The following is a 23,411-nucleotide window of genomic DNA, read 5'->3' as shown; positions in this document are numbered from 1 at the left end:
TTTGTATTTATATTATATTTGGATTTCATTAACCTCATAAAAATAATTACGCATAAAATTATTTTTTTAAAAATTAATATTTGTTTGATCATTGTTTTATATATTTAAAAATATTTTTTATTAAAATTATTTTAAAAAATTAATTATTTTTGTAATAAATTAAATAAAAAACACTCAATATATATATATATGCAATCACTATTAAAATTTTATTAACACCAACATACATCAATTAACTGCTATCAACCACCAGTTACCAGTTGATAATTACTCATACAATTTTTTTTTTTAAAATTAATATTTGTTTGATCATTGTTTTATCTATTTAAAAATATTTTTATTAAAATTATTTTAAAAAATTAATTATTTTTATAATAAATTAAATAAAAAATTCAATATATATATATATATGCGCAATTTCTATTAAAAATTTATGGATACCAATATGCATCAATTAACTGCTATCAACCACCAGTTATCAGTTGATATAAATAAATAAACCAAATACGTTGTAAATTCTATTCATGCCAAGTTAGTCTATTAAAAAAGCTCTTAACGAATATTTATTGTTTCCTTTTACTTAAAAGAAGAGTGCAAACTGGATCAATCAATTATTATTATTATGTACTATTAATAACACTTAAAAAAGAACATTCTTAAATTTTTTTTGAGAGAATTCCTAAACGTTTTATTAAAAAAAAAAATATTCCTTATAAGAAAAAAAATAAAAATAAAAGTTCTCTATAAATTTGTATAGAAAAGATTTAATATGTATTTTTTTTAAATTTTCAAAAATAGTATCACGTGAATATAAGACTAATTTCATTTTGAGATTGACAGCTATTTATGAAAAAGTTTTTTTTTTTACTTCTTTAACAATCAACCCTAACCTTGTAAATAAATAAAATAAAAAATTTATTAATTACACAAATTAATATAAATGTGCAATAAAAATAAATATTTTATTTTTTTGGTGCATGTGAGAATGTTAAAAATAATTAATTTTATTAATTTCTTACCATACAATGTAAATAAATTTACTTTTTCTTTTATATTTATTCATTACTTTTGGAACTGCACTGCAGAGGAAGTAAAGCCATTTTTTGAAAAAGATATTATTATCATTAGTACTTAAACAATTTAATTAACAAGTAGCAGAAGTAGAAGTAGCCAAAGAACAGAAACACAACCCCAGCAGAATCTTAGCTGGATGCACCTCCTTCACTTTCTCTTTCACTTTCCTTTCCTTTTCCTCTCTTCTAATTCAACCCTTTATGATTTTCTTTCCTTTTCTTTTCTCTTTCACTTTCCTGGAAAATAAAACACTAAAGTCCCCACATAAAAAATCGCACTCTACTGATCTTCTTCCACTGAAACACCACCACCACAATGCCCACCACCGCCACATCCTCCACCTTCTTCATCACATTCTTGTTAGTCTTATCCTGCGCACCCCTGCACTCATCCTCCACCACCCCTAACCGTAGAATCCTCCACCAGCCATTCTTTCCTCTGGACATCATTCCTCCATCTCAACCACCGTCCCCTTCTCCACCTTCTCCATCAACCCCTCCCAAAATCCCTTTTGCCACTACTACGCCTAATCAATCTCCATTTTTTCCTTCTTACCCGTCCCCTCCACCTCCTCCTGGTCCTGCTACATTTGCTTCTTTTCCTGCTAATATCTCTTCTCTTATCCTCCCTCAGTCGCCTGTACCAAAACCCAGTTCCCACAAACTACTTGCTGTTGCAATTTCCGCTGTTGTTTCTGCCATTCTTGTATTGGGTTTTCTTGTCTTTTATTATGGCCGACGCCGGCGAAACCGTGGATTTTCGGATGACAAGACTTATAGATCGGATAACAGTAATAGATTATATGCAGCAAATGTAGATACTAGAAACAGCAATCGTCACAAGCTACGAGCTACTTCAACTAGCTCTGAGTTTCTCTATTTGGGTACTTTGGTCAATTCACACTCCATTAATGAAGGTTCTAATGGCGATGAAAATGGTAATGCCGGGTCCGATCCTCGGAAATTGGATTCACCGGAGTTACTTCCATTGCCACCACTTAATAGGCAGAGTTCGCGGCAGAATTACGGGAATGGGGAAGTTGGGTCCACTGCCGATGAAGAAGAGGAGTTTTACTCGCCGAGAGGGTCTTTGGGAGGTAGAGAGAGCTTGACCGGAACCGGATCAGGGTCTAGAAGAGTGTTTACCGCTGTCGGCGCTGAGGATTTTGACGGAAGGAGCTCTGGCTCCAGCTCGTACTTGTCTTCTACTTCTGGTTCTCCTGCTAGGTCTCAGTCCCTTAGTATATCTCCGCCGGTAAGTTCGAGCCCACGACCAAAATCACCGGAATCTACTAATTTTCAGGCTGTCCCAGCACCTTCTCCGCCTCCACCACCAATAATGCCGCCGGAATCTCCATCCGCTTCATCTCCAGATGAATCACCAAGAATATCGTTTAATTTGGAGCGAAACGGACTGTCTCCAATACTGTCTTTAGCTTCATCATCGCCTACCAAAAGTTCGAAGAAAAGTGCAATTGGGTCTCCGCGAATGATGAATGATGCGGATCGAAGCGTGAGGTCTCCATCTCTGTCCCCAGCAAGAGTTTTCAATGTTTTGGATCAAAATAGAAAGTCCCCTTCACTACCCTCAGTTTCTACATCACCTGATAGAACTAGTTTAGAAAAAATACCAATGACTACACCTATAATATCAAATGCTTTGGATCGAGATGTGAAGTCTCCATATCTGTCTTCTGCTTCTACATCGCCAGATAGAATTTTTGAAAAATCCCCATCTCCATTTCCTTCTCCATCTCAAACAGCACCAAATGATTTGGATCCAAATGTGCGGTCTCCTTTGCTGTCATCAGCTTCTACTTCACCAGCAAGATGTTTGAACAACAACCCACTTGCATATCCAAGAATTTCAAATGTTTCTGATCAAAGTAAGCGTCTTTCTTCTTATTCTTCAGTATCTTCAGCTTCTTCGTCACCAGATAGAGGTTTGGAAAGAAGCCCTGATGCATCACCTCTAATGACTTTTGGTCTAAATGTAAGAATCAGCAGTGTCTTAGACCAGCCTATTTCAGTTGCGCCTCCTCCTCCCCCAACACCACCACCACCACCACCACCACCACCACCACCACCGCAACAACAACAAAGACAGTCGCAAACCCCACCACCACTGCCACGACAACGAAAACACTGGGACACCGCAGTTGCATTAACACCTACGGGCCAGCCAATTTCCAAGACACCAATACTTATACCGCCTTCAAGGCCTTTTGTGTTACAAAGCACATCTATGGTGTCTCCTTTTGAATTGCCACCAAATTCTGAAACAATTGAGGATGTGGATGAGACTCCTAAGCCAAAATTAAAGCCTTTACATTGGGATAAAGTTAGAGCAAGCTCTGACCGTGAAATGGTCTGGGATCAGCTGAGGTCAAGCTCTTTTAAGTAAGATACTGAACCTTCTGTAATACTACTCTGACTTTGGTGTTTTCTCTATTTTCTTTTTACCAGTTGAAAAATATCTTTTCTTGTCCATTTCTTTTATTGATTATACTTATTTCTCCTGCATATATTTATAAAATTGAGATTTTGCAGATTGAATGAGGAGATGATGGAATCTTTGTTTGTTGTAAACACCGCAAAGCCAAAATCAAACCAGACAACTCCACGCCCTGTTATTCCTTCACCAAACCAAGAGAATAGGGTACTTGATCCCAAAAAGGCACAGAACATAGCAATTTTGCTCAGGGCACTCAATGTGACAATTGAGGAAGTTTGTGAAGCGCTTTTAGAAGGTAACTAATTTCATTTACTTTTGAGAGATAAGGTCTAGATGCCAACATATTTTAGTGCTACATGAGTGTATGTTAGTTCATTTGATGTGTTGGATTCTATCTAGAAACTGTAATTTGGCATTTTTCTTATGTCATGTGTGCCTGAAAATAACCTCATATCCTGTAGCTTGGACACATTGGAATCCTTCAGATAATGAACATGACATTTTGTCTAGGACTTTTTTGCTGAGCTGAATTATCCTTCTGTTAGGGCTTATCTAGGTTTTGCACTACATTAATATATTTTTGCCATGGAGTGTAGCTTTGATGTTAATTACATGGGACATTGTCCACCAATTCACTTCAGACCTATCCTATTTTCGTTGTCATAATTCAGCTTAACAGTATCTGATTTCAATGTCATAATTTGCTGCCATTAATATATTGGGATGAGCTAAAGCTAAGCCCTAAAGGTGCATAACTTGTTGGTTACATGGCCCAATTGAATAAATGAGGCTTTAGAGGAGTCTTTCATTCTTTCTGAAGTCATAGTCTAACTGAAAGACCTAGGAGCCTTAGAAGGTCCTTATTCATAAATGTAACTATCATTGACAGGGTGGTTCCACATTCTAAATTTATTTTTGAATTATTAACTATGCAATTAAAATAAGTACCACTTGTATGCAGGCAATACTGATACACTTGGAACTGAACTTCTAGAAAGTTTATTGAAGATGGCTCCTACAAAAGAAGAAGAGCGTAAACTGAAGGAATATAAAGACGACTCACCAACCAAGCTTGGTCATGCTGAGAAATTCCTCAAGGCTGTGCTTGATGTACCTTTTGCTTTTCAGAGAGTAAATGCAATGCTTTACATAACCAATTTTGATTCTGAGGTTGAGTATCTCAAAAGATGCTTTGAGACTCTAGAGGTAAATAAAGACTTCTTGCCTCTTTCTACTTGGGTGCTAAATTAGATATTATGAGTCAGTGATCTGATATCAGACTTGCGCTGACTTGTTTTGCCTTCTCACAGGCAGCATGTGAAGAACTTAGAAGTAGTAGGATGTTCTTGAAACTTCTAGAGGCAGTTCTCAAGACAGGAAACCGCATGAATGTTGGGACTAACCGTGGGGATGCCCATGCATTCAAGCTGGACACACTTCTTAAGCTTGTTGATGTCAAGGGAGCAGATGGAAAGACCACTCTATTGCATTTTGTTGTACAGGAAATTATAAGAACTGAAGGTGCTCGTCTCTCAGGTACCAACCAAACTCCAAACTCCATGTCGAGTGAAGATGCTAAGTGTAGGAAGCTTGGCCTGCAAGTTGTTTCTGGTCTAAGCTCAGAGCTCTCCAATGTGAAGAAAGCAGCTGCTATGGATTCTGATGTGCTTAGCAGTGACGTCTCAAAACTTTCCAAAGGCATTGAGAATATCAACGAGGTTGTGCGATTAAATGAAACAACTTGGTTGGATGAAACCAGCCAGAAATTTTCAGATGCAATGAAGAAATTCATGAGAGTGGCTGAGGAGGAGATCATAAGGATTCAAGCTCATGAAAGTGTTGCTTTGTCTTTAGTAAAAGAGATCACAGAGTACTTCCATGGGAATTCAGCAAAAGAAGAAGCTCACCCTTTCAGAATCTTTATGGTGGTAAGGGATTTTCTTAATGTTCTTGATCGGGTTTGCAAAGAAGTTGGTATGATTAATGAGCGAACAATAGTTAGTTCTGCTTATAAATTTCCAATTCCTGTAAATCCAACGCTGCCACAGGGTTTTGCTGGACCAAATGCAAGGAACCAGAACAGTTCTGATGATGATGACAGTGCCTCTCCTTAGAATTTGTGGCTGATATCAGGTTGAATTTTTGTTGCATTTAGCTAACAACTGCCAAAGTTTGGTGGTTTGGCTTTGCTGGGTTTTCACGCCACATTCATGTAATTTATTTTCTTTTTTCTCCAATATTTGTATAAAGTTTTGGGATTGCTTTTGTTCTACAGATAGTATATAGAAGAGATCTTTGAGAAGAATAAGGCAGAATACTGAATTGGGCAGACAATGGTAAGTGTATGTCATGTAAGCCTATCAAAGACCTCGATTATAGGAATGTTATTTAGTTATAGAAGTAAAGCTCTTGACTATAGGATTTTCCTGTTATATAGAATAATCTGTATTGTATTCCACTTAATGATCTTTTTATGTCGAGAAATTCTCATGTGATTATGCTTTCATTCAGTAGGAGTTGATTTCTCCACTATAAAAGAACTGAAAGTACAAATTAACAAAAAATTGGAAGTGATTTTGATATGGAAAATTCATACACTTGTGACATGCAAGCTACATTGTTTTGATAACAACATTATTCTAAATATCCCAATTTGTAACTAAAATATCAGTCTCTTTACTATCCATTATCTTGAATAGCTGGAATATATTCTTAACTTGAGCGTAAGGTCTCTGCATCCATTCGTTCGAGGATTCTTCGTGCTTCTTCCTCTGTTGCTGGAACCACATTGCGTAACCTAAATCCATTCTTCATGGCTTTTGCTTCTGGACGTACGGTGAAAGTGAAATAAAATTCATTTGACACCTGTTTCAATGTAAACACAAACGAGAGTGCAATTATGTAGACAGTAAATATGCAGGTTTATGGTCACAGTGTCTGAAAGTTAAACCACATTATCATTATCATAAGCAGTTCTAAACGGGGATCCTTTTCTACGAGTGACAATTAACTAATATATAGTTTCATTTTGAAAGAGTGCAGCATAGGAGCTTACCTCACTTGATCTCAGCTCAGGCCTGGTAACATGAGCAACGACTTCAATGTTAATCAAAGGCTGCTCAGGGTTTTCGAGTTCTGTGTAAAGAACACATGATTTCAAACGCAGGAAATCTCCAACATCCACCTGTTCAAAAAGCATGTATGTATTTCATGTGAACTTACATCTATAGTATGGTGCTGTCATTTATATATGCAGCTTCTGCAGTCCATTAATATAAATGAAAAGACTCTAAAGCCTCTCTCTCCTGCTCTCTCTCTCTCTCTCTCTCTCTCTCTGGCATGCAAATGGCTCACAGTTGGAATGACTATCTGCAATTTAAATTTCAAAGCCCAAAATGTTACAGTTGAATTGGAAACTTAATAGATGGGGATATCAAGTAGCCATCAGATACCTGAAACCACTCCCAGTTAGTGATATATGAATATTGTCATTAAAGTTTAGATTAGATTATATACTTCATTTTAGACAAAATCACAATCAAGTCAACTGGTGGAGAGGAAACTTAAAAAGAAATGCTGATACTCACTGGCCTTAAGAAATCAACATGATCAACTTCTAGAAAGTAAGGGACCAATCCAGCAAATGCATAAGCAGTTGAGAAAGCCAACTCAAATGCCCGGTGCATCAAAAACCCTCCAAAGATTCGACCATGGATGTTCCTTTGCTGCGGCTGGCAAATCAAAGAGTTTTCAAGGCGGGTATCCCTCAGAAGAATGCTATCTCTGTCTGCTAAGGCTGGCATGTCGCAAAATATTCGACCCTCAGCCAACAGCGCTTCAAGTCTATTAACCCCTCCATTCTCATAATCCTTTCTCTCTTCTACTCTCTTCCTTTTCCTCATTTTATTCCTTGCTTCAGCTTCTTCAAAAAGTGACTTTTCTTTTTCAGTTTCTGCTGATAGGTAGTTCACTGGAGCTGCTTTGCCAGTCTTAGAGTCTCGAGCAACAAATATGAAGTTTGCTGTCAGAGCTACCGAGTCTGAAGCATCAGAGCCCTCTGCAAAGAATCTTGTAGTTTACTTTATAATGACTTTATTCAGATGATTTTGAAAAAGATACTGCATTGAATTATCAACAATGTCTAAGTTAACAATGATTAAACAATTTAGTAAGAAACTGAAACTCCCATGTACTTTGCAATGCAGATGGTAGTAGGCTTTTCCTTAGCCCCTTTTCATTTCAACTAATTCTTTGACACCGATGTTCTAAGGCACTCATATCATTCTTACAGTATAAACAACTAGAAAGCATGAATCCATGACATATGAGAATCAAGTTTATTGTTTAACCCAATTACAGTCTCAATCAGGGAAAATTTCTCACTACAGTTCCTTGCTGAAATTCATAACTAACCAAAATAAATCTCCAAATTCATAAATAATTGCTATTAAAATACCTTTAGTGGACTGAATGATTTCCAGCTGAATTTCAATTGATGACCGGCCAACCCATATGACAGACCCAACTATTTTGAGATCAATGTCAACACTGATTGGCTTCTTCAGGACAATCTTGTTTACAGAAGCAGTGACCAGCAAGAGTGGCCTTGTTGTGCTATCATCATCAGAACAATGCTAACATACCAACACACATATATCATCAATAAAGGAAACACAGGTGCATACCCATTTTGTTCCACAACTATATTTCAGTATCAAATCAAACCAATTTCATCCAAAAAATTTGCTTCCTCTACAATTATTAAGAATCTATTCGGCATTATTGTTTGAGCTGCTGATAAGTGAAGCAAAATATTGAAAATCATACTCAGAGGTTAATGTGAATTTCGCATGTTCCAATCTTTAAACAGCTAAATAACACTCCCAAACAAACATCGATAAAGCTGCATTTTTGAAAATGCAATTTCAATCTCAATGGTAAGCTGATTAAGAGTCTCAGTCTTATATATATCATTCTACTAAAAAACAACATTCACAATTAACTAGCAATACCAAATAAAAATTCAGTAGCAAGCAGTAACATTCGACGACAATCCATAAAACCCAGTTCGGATAATGAACTTGGAAGCAAAACCCAGATGCAATGATTGATTAGAGGGTCCAAAAAAAAAGAAAAATAATAATAATGACACAAAAGTAAAATGGAGATATGGTACCTTGACAGAAATGGTGCCAGCTAAAGCATCAAGGTCTTCAAGCAACTTCCCAATTCTGACCTCATTCCAAGGATCTCTATACTGCTCTCTAAGTATATAATCAGTAGAAAAATTGTATAAAATGCTTGTACGGCTCTGTTTGGGAGTCTTGGTGAGCAATTCACTTTGTGGAGGTGCATCTATAGGTGGGTCAAGGAGTCTTTCGAAGATCTTAGACCTTGCTTCCCAAAGAGCATTGGTGACTGGTGAATGGTACATTCCTGGCCATAAAGCTATGGGCTTGCGGTGGGTTGGAGAATTGGGGGTGTCGTTGATTGGAGGGGAATTGTTGTCGAAGGGATTAGCAAAAGTGGAGACGACAGGGATTGTTCTGGGAGACGGGGAATTGAAATCCATATTTTGGGAATTTTTAATTCTATGTTTGTATATGGAATCAGAAAGAATCAGACTCGCTTCTGGAGACGAAAGGTTTAGATTCCAATAAAATAGTTTTTCCTGGTTGGAAGGACAGGAGCAAGTAGGTTAGGTAGTTAATAGGTTAGTGGCAGGTGAGCTCTTTAAATGGAGTTTTATCTCCTCACAAAGTTATTGTAAAATAACAGCTTACCAGCTATCCGTTGTAGTCTAGTTGGTCAGGATATTCGGCTCTCACCCGAAAGACCCGGGTTCGATTCCCGGCAACGGAATAATTATTTTTGTTTTTCATTTTTCGAATTTTAACTTTGTTCTATTGAATTTGATTTTTCTATAACACTAACTTTTTCAATTAATTGAATTTCATACAGCACTGATATTTTGGTTAATTACATTCAATGAAAATGGAAATACGTATACAAATAAAAAGAAAATCGTAAATATATTTATTTTTCTAATATATGCCTAATTTCAATATCAATTTCATAAAAACTCTTAAAATTTAATAGGTATTATATGAAATCTAAAAAGATAATAACAATTACATAAAATCAAATGAAATAATAATACATGTGATGTAATGATGGATTATTTGATTAGGTAATTTTTTTCAAATGTACTGAAGACATTATTTAACTACATAATGTTCCTAAGTAACCATACTTCCATCACCACTAAATTTAATTCATGATGAAATAACCCTACTTAAACTCTACTAGTTTTTTTTTTCAAAAAAAAAAAAAAAAAAAAAGTAAAACCATGATATGTTTGAATCTTCAAAATATGGGTTGGATTCACAGAAATTACTTATCGATATTAGGTTCATAGCAAACGCATATGAATTAAACCAATAACAGGAAGGATTATTTAAAAAATGTTAAATACTCTCGTTTCAATAAGAATTATTGGTTTGTTTCATGAGTGGAGTATAGATCCGGTCCAGATAAAATTTTCTTGAATTCATTTTATTTCTTTCATTTTATATTCAAAAAATACAAATCAATATTTTCCTTAATTATTCATAACTTTCTTAGTTCCATAACACTAATACAGTAATACCAACTTAATTGCTCGATTTTCTCCTAAATCAAAGTCATCTGCTACCTTAACCCATCTCCCATATTCAATTACAATATTGAATTCAAAGATTGACTTCCCTCTTTCTTTCATGGCAAAAATACGAAACCCATCGAAAGGAAAAGCAATTTGCAAGTAACCTTCTCGAAACGGCGTGTCGGTCTGGTCAAGAAAGCAAGTGAACTCAGCCTCCTTTGTGGAGCTCAAGTGGCGCTTATGTTCTCCTTTTAATTTTTGTTTTTGAATAATATTTTTTGATTTGTATATTTCTAATTAAAATCTAAGAGAAATATAATTTAGGAAATGGTTTCAGATTAATTCACTAAATGAAAAACCATGAATTGTTTACGACTAATTCCAAGAAATATATAGTAATTGAAATATTAAGAATCATTGTCTTTCAATTTGGTTACGTTGAAACTAAAATGCCATTTCTTTAAGGTTAGCTAATCAAGCAATTCTCAGAATTTGCTTTGAGATCTTAGCTTTTGATTTGGTACCTAATTGTTTATTAAGAGTTAATCTGATTTGTTGAGAATTCTTTGTCAAGTGTATCTTAATCGAGTCATCTTCAATATTAAATCTAGAATCAAGGTAACAAATTTTGATAAAATACACTTAATTCTGCTAAAATTATTCAATTCAGATACTTAATTGCAAATGTTTTCCGGCCACTAAAATAAAAATAAAATATTAAAAGTTCAGATGCAAAATTTATAATTACCGGAAAAAAGAGCAATATTAAATACTGCGTAATTAATTAGGACTGAATCAAGTTATCCACAAACTCAGTTATATTCCTATCAGAACTTCCACCTCCATTTGCAGCTGCTTTGGCTAATTTCTTCCATTTCTCCACATTTTCTTTTATACATTCTCTTCTTTCCCCATCCATCACTTTCTGTATGCAATCCCTTATAGCATCTTCTCTAACAATCCCTTTCTCATCAACATGAGCTCTAATTCCCATTTTCCAAACATCCATAATATACTTAGCATTAGTACTTCGGTCAGTCCATTGAGGCATAGCCACCATTGGAACTCCCAAACTCAAAGCTTCCAAAGTAGAATTCCAACCACAATGTGTAACAAAGCAACCTATTGCTTCACATGCCAACACATCTAGCTGTGCACTCCATTTTACCACTAAATTACCCTTTTCTGAAATTTCTTGTATGAAGTTTCTTGGGAGTTTAGTTTGTTCAGATTCTCTTACTACCCACAAGAAATAATAATTATTACTAATTGTTATGCTCTTTAAAGCCCAAGACAGCTCTTCTATTTGCTCAGTGGCTAGAGTGGCCAGGCTTCCAAAAGATACATATACTACTGATCCTTTAGGCTTCCCATTTAGCCAATTCTTGCAAGCTTCATTATTTGGCTTGTAGATGTAGAAACCATAGTCTTTATCATCTTGGAGTTGCTTGTCTAAGTACATTGATGGTATTGTTGGTCCTATTGTCCTCAATGGCCATAGCTTTGCCAGCCAATCTGCAGCCTATATATGTACAATGTCAAATTCAAATTCAAAGATGTGGAAACAATATATAGGATGAGTTGTATGTATGGCTACCAAACTTATTACTATTATTGTTATTTATTATGGTAAAAAGAAGGTATTAATTTAATATAATATTTGGTTCTGAAATTTTAATTTTATTTCAGAAGTGTCTTGCTATTTATTCAATTTTCAAAACTTGACCAAGCAATTGAAATTTTGATGTGGTTAAATTTTATGACTTCTTTTAGATTTAGTTTCATACCTATTGTTGAACGAGTCATATAACCTACTAGATTGAATTTAATTCTATTCGTATTTATCAGACTCTTAAACGAGAGTACTCTTAGTAAGAATTTTCTCATCCATAAAAATAAAATACTTGATATTTTTTATTTAAAATATCAAATTACGTTTCGCTCATATCAACCCTATTGATCATCAAACACTATTTTCAATGTCTCTTTAACGTGTTTGGAAAGAGGGGAAGGGGGTGGAATACAAGAAACAGAGAAGAGGAAAAATGAAGAGAAATCAAGGGTAAATTATGTTACTTGGTGATTGTTAAGTAAGATCCCTTCATTGTCTTGAAAAGTATTTGTTGGATGACTGGTAATTAGTAAGTCCCATCAGGCCAGCTGGTCTTTGCCAATAGTTCATGAATGAATCATTAAAATTAATATAACATATTAATAAAAATAAATCAATATTTTACTACCATTCTAGAAAATGATAACAAGTTTAATCACCATAATTTATTACTGAACAAAACTAAATCAATCACTCACACACTATTAAAAATTTATCTATTATAACATATTCTTATTTCTTTTTATTAACCAGACAAACACGTAATTTTACTTTAATTTTTTTTTTATCAGCAAATAAATTTCTTAGTTTATTAGATAAGAGAAAAAGGGGCAAAAGTGGTACTATAATACCCTAATTAATCAAATTTTTTTCTGTAAAAGAAAAAACAAATTTAACTAGTACTGACCTCTTGTTCCAACTCATAGAATGTGTTGCAGAGAACCCAATCAACTTCATCAATATTGGAGAATTGATCCACAAGCATGTCAAAGACAGCAGGGTCAGATCCAAAATGATGAACAAAAGAAGGAAGATCCTCAACTTCAAGTGGAGTTAAACCAGGTGCCAGAACTTGAGTCTCTCGATCAAGAGGAGGTTTAATTAACCCTTTATAGACATTATAGTATATAATATCAACAGCACAAGATTGAGTGAAAAAAACAGCACCAACTAACCCATTTTTCTTTGCAACTTCAAGGCACCAAGGCATGAAAGCATCATAAACAATGCAACTTACTGGAAAGCCATTGTCGTTTAACTTATCAAGAAGATCACAGAGTGTTTTAGTTCCCACTTTCTTGAAAGATTCTAAGTAGACTTCTACACTTTCAGCTTGATCTATACCTCCTTCATCGTAGCCATCCGATATGGTTTCCAGAACAATGGATGATGTTGATGATGGTTTGTGCTTGATAGTTTTGGAAACGAATTTAGTAGTAACAAGAGTTACTCTAACTCCTTTGTTTTGTATTCGTTTAGAGAATTGAAACATAGGGTTTATGTGACCTTGGGCTGGATGGGGTAAGACTATACAGTGAGCTTTGTAGGGTTTATTCTCCATTTTTGGTTTCTGCAACATAAAATTTTAAACTTCTTGAAGTGTTTGATTTCGTTTTGGTTCAGGTTGGGTTGTATTTATTTACATAATGCACTGAAGCGCACTAGTTGTATATGGTAAAGGATAAGGAGCGGGTGGAGAATCTTGGAAGATGAGATACTAATATGATCCTTTTGTTTTTTTTTCTTTAAGAATTATATTTCAACCTTGGACGATAATGAAATTATGGGTCCAACGGCTCAAACCAATTAAAAAAAAAAAATCATTTCAATAGATGTATTTTTAATTATTTACAGCTAAAAAAATAATATTAATTTCTTTAAAAGAAACTCTTTAAAGATTAATTAAGTATATGAATAAATCCAAGCATCGAATATCGACAAGTTGAATACAAATAGTTTTTTTTACCCTTAAATAATATTTGTTTTATTTTGTTGGAGAACACTGCATTTTCTTCTATTATACTCAAATATAAACATGTGTTTATCAGTGGTTTTGGATCTTTGACTGACTAGAAAACAAATAGTCCCGCCCAAACATAACGCCAATGTCTCTGTTTTAGATATTATTCAATGTATGTGCTGCATTTATAATATATTTGTATTTTTTTTAATAGAGAATTATTCAATTTTATGTTGGTGCATTAAAATATAGTAAATTGCAAGCTCACGAGTACAAGTTTGATTTTCAGACGATATAATTATTATAAAAAAAAAATTTTACGCTTCATGCTCAAAAAGAATTGAAATATCTTGATTCTATCAAAGAAAAACAAATATATATAGTACCTTATACTAGGAAAAATATGAAATTCAACTAAATATTTATGAAAATGAATTATATACTTTTTTTATAATAAATGAATTAAAATATCTCATTTTGCAGCAAAAGACTAAGAAAATTACTGGTCATGCACAGCCCTAACAATAATATTTTCTTTTTTAAATAAAAGGAAGTAAACTTTATGTTCAAACTTGAAATATGGGATCGGATTCTTTGCAGATTTTATGAATTTTGTTTTTTTATTATTATTTTTTTTTTTAAAATACAAGTCAAAATCTTCCTTAATTGTTCATCACCTTTCTTAGCTCCATACCACTGTACCGATTTAATTCCTCAATTTTCTCCTAAATCATAGTCGTCTACCACCACATCTCACATATCCAATTACAATGAATTCAAATATTTACTTTCCTCTTTTTGAATGGTAAAAATTTAAAAAAAAAAAAAATCTATTTTGTCTACTTGGCATAAATTGGGCTTGGTTTGACTGGGCCTCTGATTCGGCCCATTACAATATTACTACAACATATTATCTGCATGGCCGGGATCTCTACTATTAGGGTTCTAGTCGTTGCCTCCCTATAAATATGCAGCAAATTGCAACAATTCCATTATTGTAACAGCAGCAAGCAAAGCAATAGCGGTCTCTTGACGTTGAAGTGTTTCTCTTCTTTACGTTTCTATCTCTATCTATAGTCACAATGGTTAACACAAAGACAAACCAAAAGAGAACAAAAGGTCGACAAAAGATAGAGATCAAACCAATTGAAAGGAAAAGCAATTTGCAAGTAACCTTCTCGAAACGCCGTGCAGGTTTAGTCAAGAAAGCAAGTGAACTCAGTCTCCTTTGCGGAGCTCAGGTGGCGCTTATCGCCTTTTCGCCAGGCAAAAAGGTATTCGCATTTGGCAATCCTAATGTTGATGTTGTTCTGGATCGCTATCTAAATGAAGGTACTTTTGCGTCTAACGAAGACGAGCCGACGACCTTAAATATTGACGATGTTAATATGAAAAACCCTAATGTTCCAAAATGGAATAAAGAGTATGAGGAGGCAGTGAAGGAGTTAGAGGAGGAGACGAAGTGTTTGGCGAAGATTGAAGAATGGAATAAAGTGAGAGAAAATATGAACGCAGGTTTTTGGTGGGATGAGCCTATTGATAATATGGGTGTAGAGGAGCTTGAAGAGTATGTTTGTGCATTGAAGGTGTTGAAGGGAAATGTTGGTATTAGGGTTAATGAGTTGATGATGATGGGTAATCAAAATTATAATATGGATGGTTTTGAATGTAATGGTGCTAGTAATGGAGGATTTGGTTTTGGAGATGGGTCTTATTGAAGTGTTTTAATATGGTGGCTTTGATTATTTGTGTGTTTAGTGTTTATTATACTGATTAATGATGAAAGAATGGTTAATTATAAGATAAATTAATAGATGGAAGTGTCAAAGTGAGGGATGAATGCTTCTGTTTTTCCTTTTAATTTTTGTTTTTGAATGATATTGTTTGATTTTTCATATTTCTGGTTAATATCACTTTTTTTTTTTGTTGTCTGAAATGTTATATTATTGCAATTTGTTTGTAGAATGAATGTAATAAATCACTTTTATTACTTGTAATATATATATTGGAATTGGAATTTTTTAATGTAATAAATGACAAATAAAGGGTATTGTATCAGTGGATGAGACCCTTGATTAAAGGTAATGTATCAAGAGGATATAATAAGTCAATATCTGTTATTTTTAAAGATGTTATATATTCTTGTAGTTATAATGATTAGAAAATTTCATTCCTAACAAGAAGAAATTAATAAAGAAACGGAGTTGTTGGTTTGAGTAGAAATGACTTCATCCGTGCCAGCTGCCTCTCAAAACGGATTGAGTGATGAACTTCCAAATTTGCTTTATTTCCCTATCAAGTTTTTGAGTAAAATTGCTATTAATAGTTTAAGGTAATAATTTGCACTTATGTACAACATAAACTTAGTTTTAACAAATTATATAGTTAGAAGCAATATAATTTGTGTTTTTTTTTTTATGAGCTGAAATGATACAGCTAACTATAAAACAGAGATAGTCTTTTTCTTGGTTCACCAAATTGATGAAAACAACTGTGATTGAGAGGATTTGAACTTGAGACCTCTCACTCTTTACATAATTAAGAAAACCAACCAGACCACCATTTTTCGAATCATGTTTTTTGATTCGCTATTGATCTTTTTTAATTTTTTTATCTTAAATTTTTTTCAATGATTTTAAATATGTATTCATTTGGAATGAATCTTTGATTTAATCTCTTATATCAAATATTATTAATAGATCTCGAGTATCTTTTGAACCCACATAATAGGGTTTTTGAGTGTTCTTTCTTATTTCACTGAGTTGTTCCTCATCATTGAAGAGTTTATATATATATATATATGTGTGTGTGTTTATAATTTGTTCTTTTTTTAACAGTTCGAGTACTATATGATCCGTTGATTACTTTTGGTTGAAAACATAAGTTTTTTAGGTTGGAATAATGATATTTTATTAATAGAGATTGGTACTGTTGTATTTTGAACTTTTCCATGGGTTATAGATATAGCAAGTTTCATAAAAAATTAAAATTCAAGACTATATTGTAAAAAGTTTTTTTCTATCATTCTGTTTAAAAAAAAATTATCAATTTTTAGCCAGAACGTATTAATCTTTTCTTCTAAGATTATCTCCAAACAGAAAATTGTGTATTTCTTTGAAAATATCGTTATGTAATCACGTTATATATATTCTTTTTAATGAATTGTCAAATTTTTTCTTTTTTTTTTTTTAACCGAACCCACTCTTTAAAATTCTCAAGATATATAAATACACAAACACTGTGTACTTGGCTCCTTTTATCATAATATATTTAGATTTTCGACAATGTTCCGAATAGAAATAAGCACATTTATAATTCACCCTTTTACCAAAATATTTAGATTTCCGATAATTTCCCAGATAGAAATAAGCAATCCATAACAGACATTTGGGTTGTACTTATAATTAAACAAATATCACAAAAATAAAGAAACTGCTCACTTAATTTTTGAAAATAAAAAAAAAAAATAGTAATTTTATTATAAAATAAGTGCTAAATGAACATTTGTTACCAATTTTTTTTTTATATATCAAAACAATAAAATTTTCAATTATTATGGGTCAGCTGTCACCAATCGCATTAATTGGTTAAGATTTTGACAGCATGTTTTGTCCTTACTAATTGAAGTAGAGAGTCATAGAAGGTTGAGCTTTTTCCAACCCAAAAACAGAAGGGAAGAAAAAAGAAAATGAAGTTACGAAATGTCAGCTATAACGTCACCGGCCTTTTCATGATTTATAATTGAGCGGTCAATAATGTCAATTTTAGCCACCCTTTTTTCAATGATTTAGCTGAAATGTCACCAAATGCTATATCTATGAAATTTTAGTCATGCATCAGATAAATGTTATAAATGTGGCTTTTTTTTTTTTCCCATTTGGGACATTGATGGAAACTAATTATTCTGGTAAAAGTAGGACTTTCAAGAAGCAGGGTGAATTAGTTTTTTTTTTTTTTTTTCCTCAAAAGGAGGTTTTATATTTAGGTCTAATAATATTTAAATTGGTAACTATTTCTAATTAAGTATGAGCTAAGCCTGCAAGTGGATTATTTTTTTCTATGTTGCCACAAGCTAAAAAGTTTTAGATATATCTAAGAATATATTCGGTAACAGTTTTTTAAGTAATTTTTATATTAATTATAATATTTTATAAAAAATTAACTCATATAAAATTTAGCTTTCAACATTTGCATTTTATGAAAAGTTATTAAAATATTTATAAGCAACTAAAACAATTAATTTGATGAAGAAACACTTTATAATAACGGAGAAAAAGTAATAAAGAGGTTAGATAATTCTCTTTTGAACTTAGCCAGCCAGCCCCGCCCCCACAAGGGTAGAATTCCTCTCAAACCTTTCATCCTCTTGAAAATATCTTCTTTGCCAATAGAAAAGCTAGATAAAGGAGTTAGCTATTTGAGTCGAGCTCGAGCTAATAAAGCTATTTCTGTAGCAGGTAGGTTTAGAATTTTTCTAAAATAGTGAATCCATACTACAAGACGTTTCCCGTGAACCTCTTAAATTTTTGCACGTAAAAAAACAAATTAAACACGATGAACTTGATTTCTATATAAATGCGAGGAAAGAGCTAGAACACTCAAACCTGAAAAGAGAGAAATGGAGAAGGCAACGAAAACTTCCACAGGACATTGTTTAGTCTTAGCCTACCCTGCCCAAGGCCACATAAACCCGATGCTCCAATTCTCTAAGCGCCTTCAAAACAAAGGTCTCAAAGTCACATTTGTTACTACTAAATCCCTCTCCAACACCATTCACAAACCTTCATCATCATCACCATCCATTGCACTTGAAACCATTTCGGACGTCTATGATGATTGTGATCAAAGCCAGAGAGAGAACATTGAAGCCTATTTGGCTATGTTTTGGGATATTGGGCCAAAAAGCCTTACAAATCTTGTCCAGAGGCTGAACAATTCAGTGTCAGAATGTCCTGTTGATTGTATAATATACGATGCGTTTATGCCTTGGGGTCTTGATGTGGCTGAAAAGTTTCAGCTGTTTAGTGCTGCTTTTTTTACTCAATCTTGTGCTGTCGATAGTATATATTATCATATCCACAAGAAGCTTATTGAACTTCCTGTTTCAAATTCTGAAATTTTGAGGGTTCCTGGTTTGCCTCCACTTCAACTTCAAGATTTGCCTTCTTTTGTTTCTGATTTTGGGTCATACCCTGCTTTTTTCGACATGCTTGTGGATCAGTGCTCTAATATTGATAAAGCTGATTGGGTTTTCTGCAACACTTTCTATGACTTGGAAAAGGAGGTAATTAAACTTAATTACAGTACTAATTCAATCCATCTCTGTTTTGATGCATCAAAATGAGATGCTTTCCAACCTTTTATGTTATAAGTATTTGATTATTGGGTTTACTTATCCAGACAGGGTTTTATGGCTTCATCCATGGACTAAACTAATGAAAATAAAATTTTTATTAAAACGAGGACATTTCTCAGCATGAAAAAAAAAAGATAAACTAAAAATAATTTTTTTAAAAAAATCTTATTTTCATTAATTTTATCCATAGATAGGAATATAAACTCGATTTAAATAAGTATTTTCTTTGATTACTAGGCTATTAGCCAGTGACAAAATACTAAATTAGTTTGCATATTTTCTATGCTATTATGGCATTTAATTTTAATATTATTTGTATATCTCTATTAATTTCATTTAACTTCAAAATTTTTTTATGTTAACATTAGTTTATAGTACGACAGATAAAAGTAATTTTCCAGTTAATTAAGTCTTTAAGGTTGAATGAAATTCACACATAAAGATTTATGTTTTCAAAAATTAATTAAATAATCTTTTTTCTTGATACGGTGAATTAAACTGTGGTTATATTAATTTTTCCCTTAAATTGTAATAAAATATCAATTTTGTCATTAACAAAATTTAATTTGTCAAATCTATATATATATATATATATATATTCTTTTTTTTTAAGACTTGATTTTTGTTTATAGGTAGTAGATTGGCTTGCCAAGATCTGGCCATTTAAAACAATTGGACCATGTATACCCTCAATTTACTTAGACAAGCAGCTTGAAAATGACAAAGACTATGGAATCAGCATATTTAAGCCAAATAACGAAGCTTGCATGAATTGGCTTAGTAAAAGACCAAAAGGGTCAGTTGCATATGTATCATTTGGTAGCCTTGTAGATCTCAAAATAGAGCAAATGGAAGAGCTTTCCTGTGGATTAAAGGGTAGCAAAAGCTATTTTTTATGGGTAGTAAGGGAAAATGAAGAGGCTAAACTCCCAAAAAAGTTTATAGAAGAAAATTCAGAAAAGGGTATAGTGGTAAATTGGTGTCCACAACTAGAGGTCTTATCACATGAAGCAATTGGATGTTTTGTTACACATTGTGGGTGGAATTCAAGTTTGGAGGCATTAAGTTTAGGAGTCCCAATGGTGGCAATGCCTCAAAGGACAGACCAAAGTACTAATGCTAAGTACATAAGAGATGTTTGGAAAATGGGAATTAAAGTTAAAGTTGATGAGAAAGGGATTACAAGAGGGAAAGAAATAGAGTATTGCATTTTGGAATTATTGGAGGGAGAGAAAGGGAAAGAATTGAAAAGAAATGCTAGCAAATGGAAGGAATTGGCAAGGGAGGCAGTCAATGAAGGTGGGACTTCTTATAAAAATATTGATGAATTTGTGGCTAAATTAGTCCAATCTTGTTCTAACAAATCATGCATGTGAATTAGAAGAGTTCTCATCTTTCCAAAAACCGTGAAATGGCCACCCCGATCAAAGTAACTTGGAAAAAGGCTGTTAAGGTGTCTGCCAAGTCTGAACAGAATTTGGCAGAACAACAGTAGTTTACTTCTGTCATTTTATTGTACTTCTCTTACAGGAATGCCTTATTTAGCTTACCTCATCTCTGCACTTTCTCATTGTTCATCTCTAATTTTTATGCTCAATCTACTTGAAGGACAGGGCCCAATATAAAATAAAGTTTGGAGGCGAAATGCAATTTTTATTCTTTGAGAGTAAAATATATATACTTTTTATATATTGAAGGACCAAAAAAATTTAATTTTTCATAAGTGTTTTTTCCTTCCATTTCTTGGAGGTGCGGTGCTTTCTCCGCTGTTCATTTAGTTTTCCATATTTAGTAGAAACCATTTGAAATACTTTTGAACTTTACGTAATTATACTCTAAAATGAACTTAATTTCTAAATACTTCAATTCTAACTCTCAAATACAATTATAGTTTAATTTAAAATTGAATAAATTTATTGAATAAAAAATAATCAATATGAAATCCGATTAGCTAATCTAGAGTTTGGTTGAGTGGAATGATAAGTTTCAAAATAACCTACTGAAACTTATAGCATTCATTTTCTTCATGACAACTCATCCTCGGTCTCCAATTTTCCATTTACAGTATAATCTTAAATTAATTTTTTAATGGTCTAATTTCACTCTTTTTTACTGCAATTAATCAGAATCAAGCAACTGAAAAAAATTAAAAGAATCGATTTTGTATAATAATTTCATAACCACTTATCTCATTTCTTTAGCTTTTTATCTTTGCATTTCACCTATTTTTGCACTTCGTGATGTGCTAAAGCACGCAACTGGATTCCAAGGCACGCAATGATTGTCGGAGAAAAACTGGTCTCAAATAGCTAAAGAGATCAGCTTTCCACAGAGGTCAACAAAGACCAGCGACAAGGTCGTGTAATGAAAAGAAATAAAGAAGTGAAACGTAATTCTGTATTGTGCTTTTATTACGTCAGGAATTTTTTTAAAGGGCAGAGCTGACGTTGTTGAATTATTAGTTTTCTTGAATTATAAAATAGAAGTTAATTGAACTTGGATTAAAAATTAAACTCATAATCTCACATAATCTTTCAAGTTTTTAAAAATTTATAATCTTATAACTCTAAAAATTATTCTAACATTAATTAATTAAATTTTGTTAATTTTCATGAAATAAAAACTCAACAATTGAACTGCTAATCCAATAATCTGACTTCCGAAGAGAGTAACCAAAAATGAATGTAATTTACCATTTATTTTATTTTCTCCTCAATTTGTTGATCAAACCTTTGAGCAACCTTAATCTCTTTGTGTTTTAGGCAAATTATGGCACAATAGATTGTTCTAAAAATTACATAGAAGCCCAAAGAATAGAAGAAGCCCAAGTGAATCAATGAACCTGGACATTTGCAGCTTGGACGTGCAACACAGTAGAGAAAATAGCAAGAAAATCTCAAAATTTGTTTTACTATGCCATTTATTCTTTTTGAGTTATTTAAGTTAATTGCAAATTTGCAATTAAGCATGGTAACTTCTAAATCTAGATATGGAATGTCTCTATTAGTTTATAATGCAACCATGAATAGCTTGATTTATATTTAAATGCCTAATATTTTTGATTTAATATATTTGAGGTTAATGCTTGTGAATATGTTGGTATTCATTTTTGCATGATTTTAAATCGACTAGTATAATAGATAAACTGACAACTTAGATTGGATCTCACATATTAAGTTTAGAATTTTAGACCTAAAGATAAGTTAAGTTCTTTGAGGTTAAAAAAATTAAAACCGACTTAATGAGTTTTAATCACGTTATGCTACAAGTAGATGTTGTTATGGGTCCCTCCGACATGTGGGACCCACACACTTTTGAAAAAGAAAAAAAAGAAAAACAACGTGTGCTTTGAAGAAAGAAATAAAAGAAAAAGGAAAATCAGACAATTGTTGACAAAATGGAGAGCCGTGAATGAGTTATACACGGCTAATTCACTAACTTCTCCTATAAATAGAAGTAGCAAAGCCTCAAGCAAAGCACACAACATACAGTAAAAAAAAAATGTAGAGAGAGTTATCTAGTTTTAGGAAGGGTTTCGTAAAACTAGAGAAGGGAAAAATAGTGAGGAAATTATTGTGGGGTGTTTTTGGAAAACACTTTGAATGCCACTATTTTTGTATTACTCTCTGTGTACCTACTATTTTTAATAGTGGATGAATTATTCGGAGTTTGTCCCGTGGACGTAGCCCTAAACAGTTGAGGGTGAATCACTTAAATTTCTGTGTGTCTCATTTCTATTTTTCCGCTGCATTAATTTTCTCTTAATTGATTGAAAGGGCCAAACAAGTGGTATCAGAGCTGAGAAAAGTGGTACCTGAGGCCCAACAAGTGGTATCAGAGCTGAGTAAAGTGGTACCTAAGGCCTAACAAGTGGTATCAGAGCCGAAGGTTTCAGTAGATCCAGTCGGTCAGATAGCAGTACCGGATCCATGGATATATTTTGAAAATAAATATACCAAGACGAAGAGAAAATTACGACGAGTCCATTGGTGCTGTCCTTTCGGAAAGACGTTGCAGAATCGACTTAGTGATAAATAGTAAAATAGTAACTCAAAGTTGATGGTGAACAAGTCTGTTTCAAGTAAGCTCAGCACTATTCACGCATAGTACTATTCACGTGTACAGTTACTATTCATGCATACAGTTACTATTTGAGTATACTATTACTATTCATGATCATTATTCACGTATACTACTGTTCATGTATACGGATTATGTTGGTGATGATTTTCCACGCAAGTCAAAATGGACAAGCAAAATGATCAGTCTAAATGGCGGGAATTACCATAGATGGAGAAATGAGAGATCTCCT

General features: G+C 33.1%; 5 protein-coding genes and 1 non-coding gene across 8 annotated transcripts; 4 read left to right on the top strand and 2 right to left on the bottom strand.

Moving 5' to 3' along the window:
* The first annotated feature begins 1,150 nt into the window (after positions 1 to 1,150).
* Positions 1,151 to 6,012, top strand: LOC105643796 (formin-like protein 1). 2 transcript variants are annotated; one of them, XM_012229018.4, is made up of 5 exons: positions 1,151 to 3,473; positions 3,624 to 3,823; positions 4,490 to 4,734; positions 4,839 to 5,456; positions 5,577 to 6,012. In XM_012229018.4, the coding sequence occupies exons 1-5, from the start codon at positions 1,390 to 1,392 to the stop codon at positions 5,640 to 5,642; spliced, it is 3,213 nt and encodes a 1,070-aa protein (XP_012084408.1). In that variant the 5' UTR covers positions 1,151 to 1,389; the 3' UTR covers positions 5,643 to 6,012. The 2 variants fall into 2 exon arrangements, with proteins under 2 accessions (XP_012084408.1, XP_012084401.1); XM_012229011.4 differs by having other exon boundaries at positions 1,152 to 3,473; positions 4,839 to 6,012.
* A 69-nt stretch (positions 6,013 to 6,081) lies between these two features.
* LOC105643813 (Thioesterase/thiol ester dehydrase-isomerase superfamily protein) lies at positions 6,082 to 9,231 on the bottom strand. 2 transcript variants are annotated; one of them, XR_005178510.2, is made up of 6 exons: positions 8,705 to 9,231; positions 7,985 to 8,162; positions 7,116 to 7,585; positions 6,751 to 6,897; positions 6,584 to 6,663; positions 6,346 to 6,393 (listed from the first exon to the last, which is right to left on the bottom strand). XR_005178510.2 is itself a non-coding variant. In XM_012229028.4 (5 exons), exons 1-5 carry the CDS (start codon positions 9,098 to 9,100, stop codon positions 6,241 to 6,243), a joined length of 1,326 nt encoding a protein of 441 aa, XP_012084418.1. In that variant the 5' UTR covers positions 9,101 to 9,231; the 3' UTR covers positions 6,082 to 6,240. The 2 variants fall into 2 exon arrangements, 1 of the variants encoding a protein (XP_012084418.1); XM_012229028.4 differs by lacking the exon at positions 6,751 to 6,897 and having other exon boundaries at positions 6,082 to 6,393; positions 6,584 to 6,712.
* Positions 9,232 to 9,317: 86 nt separating this feature from the next.
* TRNAE-CUC (transfer RNA glutamic acid (anticodon CUC)) lies at positions 9,318 to 9,390 on the top strand. Its single transcript has one exon. It is a non-coding gene; the product is annotated as a tRNA-Glu (tRNA).
* A 1,427-nt stretch (positions 9,391 to 10,817) lies between these two features.
* Positions 10,818 to 13,499, bottom strand: LOC105643830 (UDP-glycosyltransferase 74G1). Its single transcript, XM_012229046.4, has 2 exons — positions 12,691 to 13,499; positions 10,818 to 11,693 (listed from the first exon to the last, which is right to left on the bottom strand). The coding sequence occupies exons 1-2, from the start codon at positions 13,360 to 13,362 to the stop codon at positions 10,956 to 10,958; spliced, it is 1,410 nt and encodes a 469-aa protein (XP_012084436.1). The 5' UTR covers positions 13,363 to 13,499; the 3' UTR covers positions 10,818 to 10,955.
* A 1,266-nt stretch (positions 13,500 to 14,765) lies between these two features.
* On the top strand, positions 14,766 to 15,651 carry LOC105644754 (agamous-like MADS-box protein AGL62). Its single transcript, XM_012230219.4, has one exon. The coding sequence runs from the start codon at positions 14,826 to 14,828 to the stop codon at positions 15,459 to 15,461; it is 636 nt and encodes a 211-aa protein (XP_012085609.1). The 5' UTR covers positions 14,766 to 14,825; the 3' UTR covers positions 15,462 to 15,651.
* Positions 15,652 to 18,293: 2,642 nt separating this feature from the next.
* LOC105643838 (flavonol 7-O-beta-glucosyltransferase UGT74F1) lies at positions 18,294 to 20,788 on the top strand. The gene is made up of 2 exons (XM_012229058.4): positions 18,294 to 19,027; positions 19,732 to 20,788. The coding sequence occupies exons 1-2, from the start codon at positions 18,362 to 18,364 to the stop codon at positions 20,473 to 20,475; spliced, it is 1,410 nt and encodes a 469-aa protein (XP_012084448.1). The 5' UTR covers positions 18,294 to 18,361; the 3' UTR covers positions 20,476 to 20,788.
* Positions 20,789 to 23,411: the final 2,623 nt, after the last annotated feature.

The sequence above is a fragment of the Jatropha curcas genome, chromosome 3 (genome assembly GCF_041381405.1).
Source record: "Jatropha curcas cultivar XTBG-Jc1 chromosome 3, XTBG_Jcur_1.0, whole genome shotgun sequence".
NCBI classification, from domain to species: domain Eukaryota; kingdom Viridiplantae; phylum Streptophyta; class Magnoliopsida; order Malpighiales; family Euphorbiaceae; genus Jatropha; species Jatropha curcas.
The sequence above is the reverse complement of the archived record's forward strand: the minus strand, read 5'-3'. Positions and strand labels throughout refer to the sequence as shown.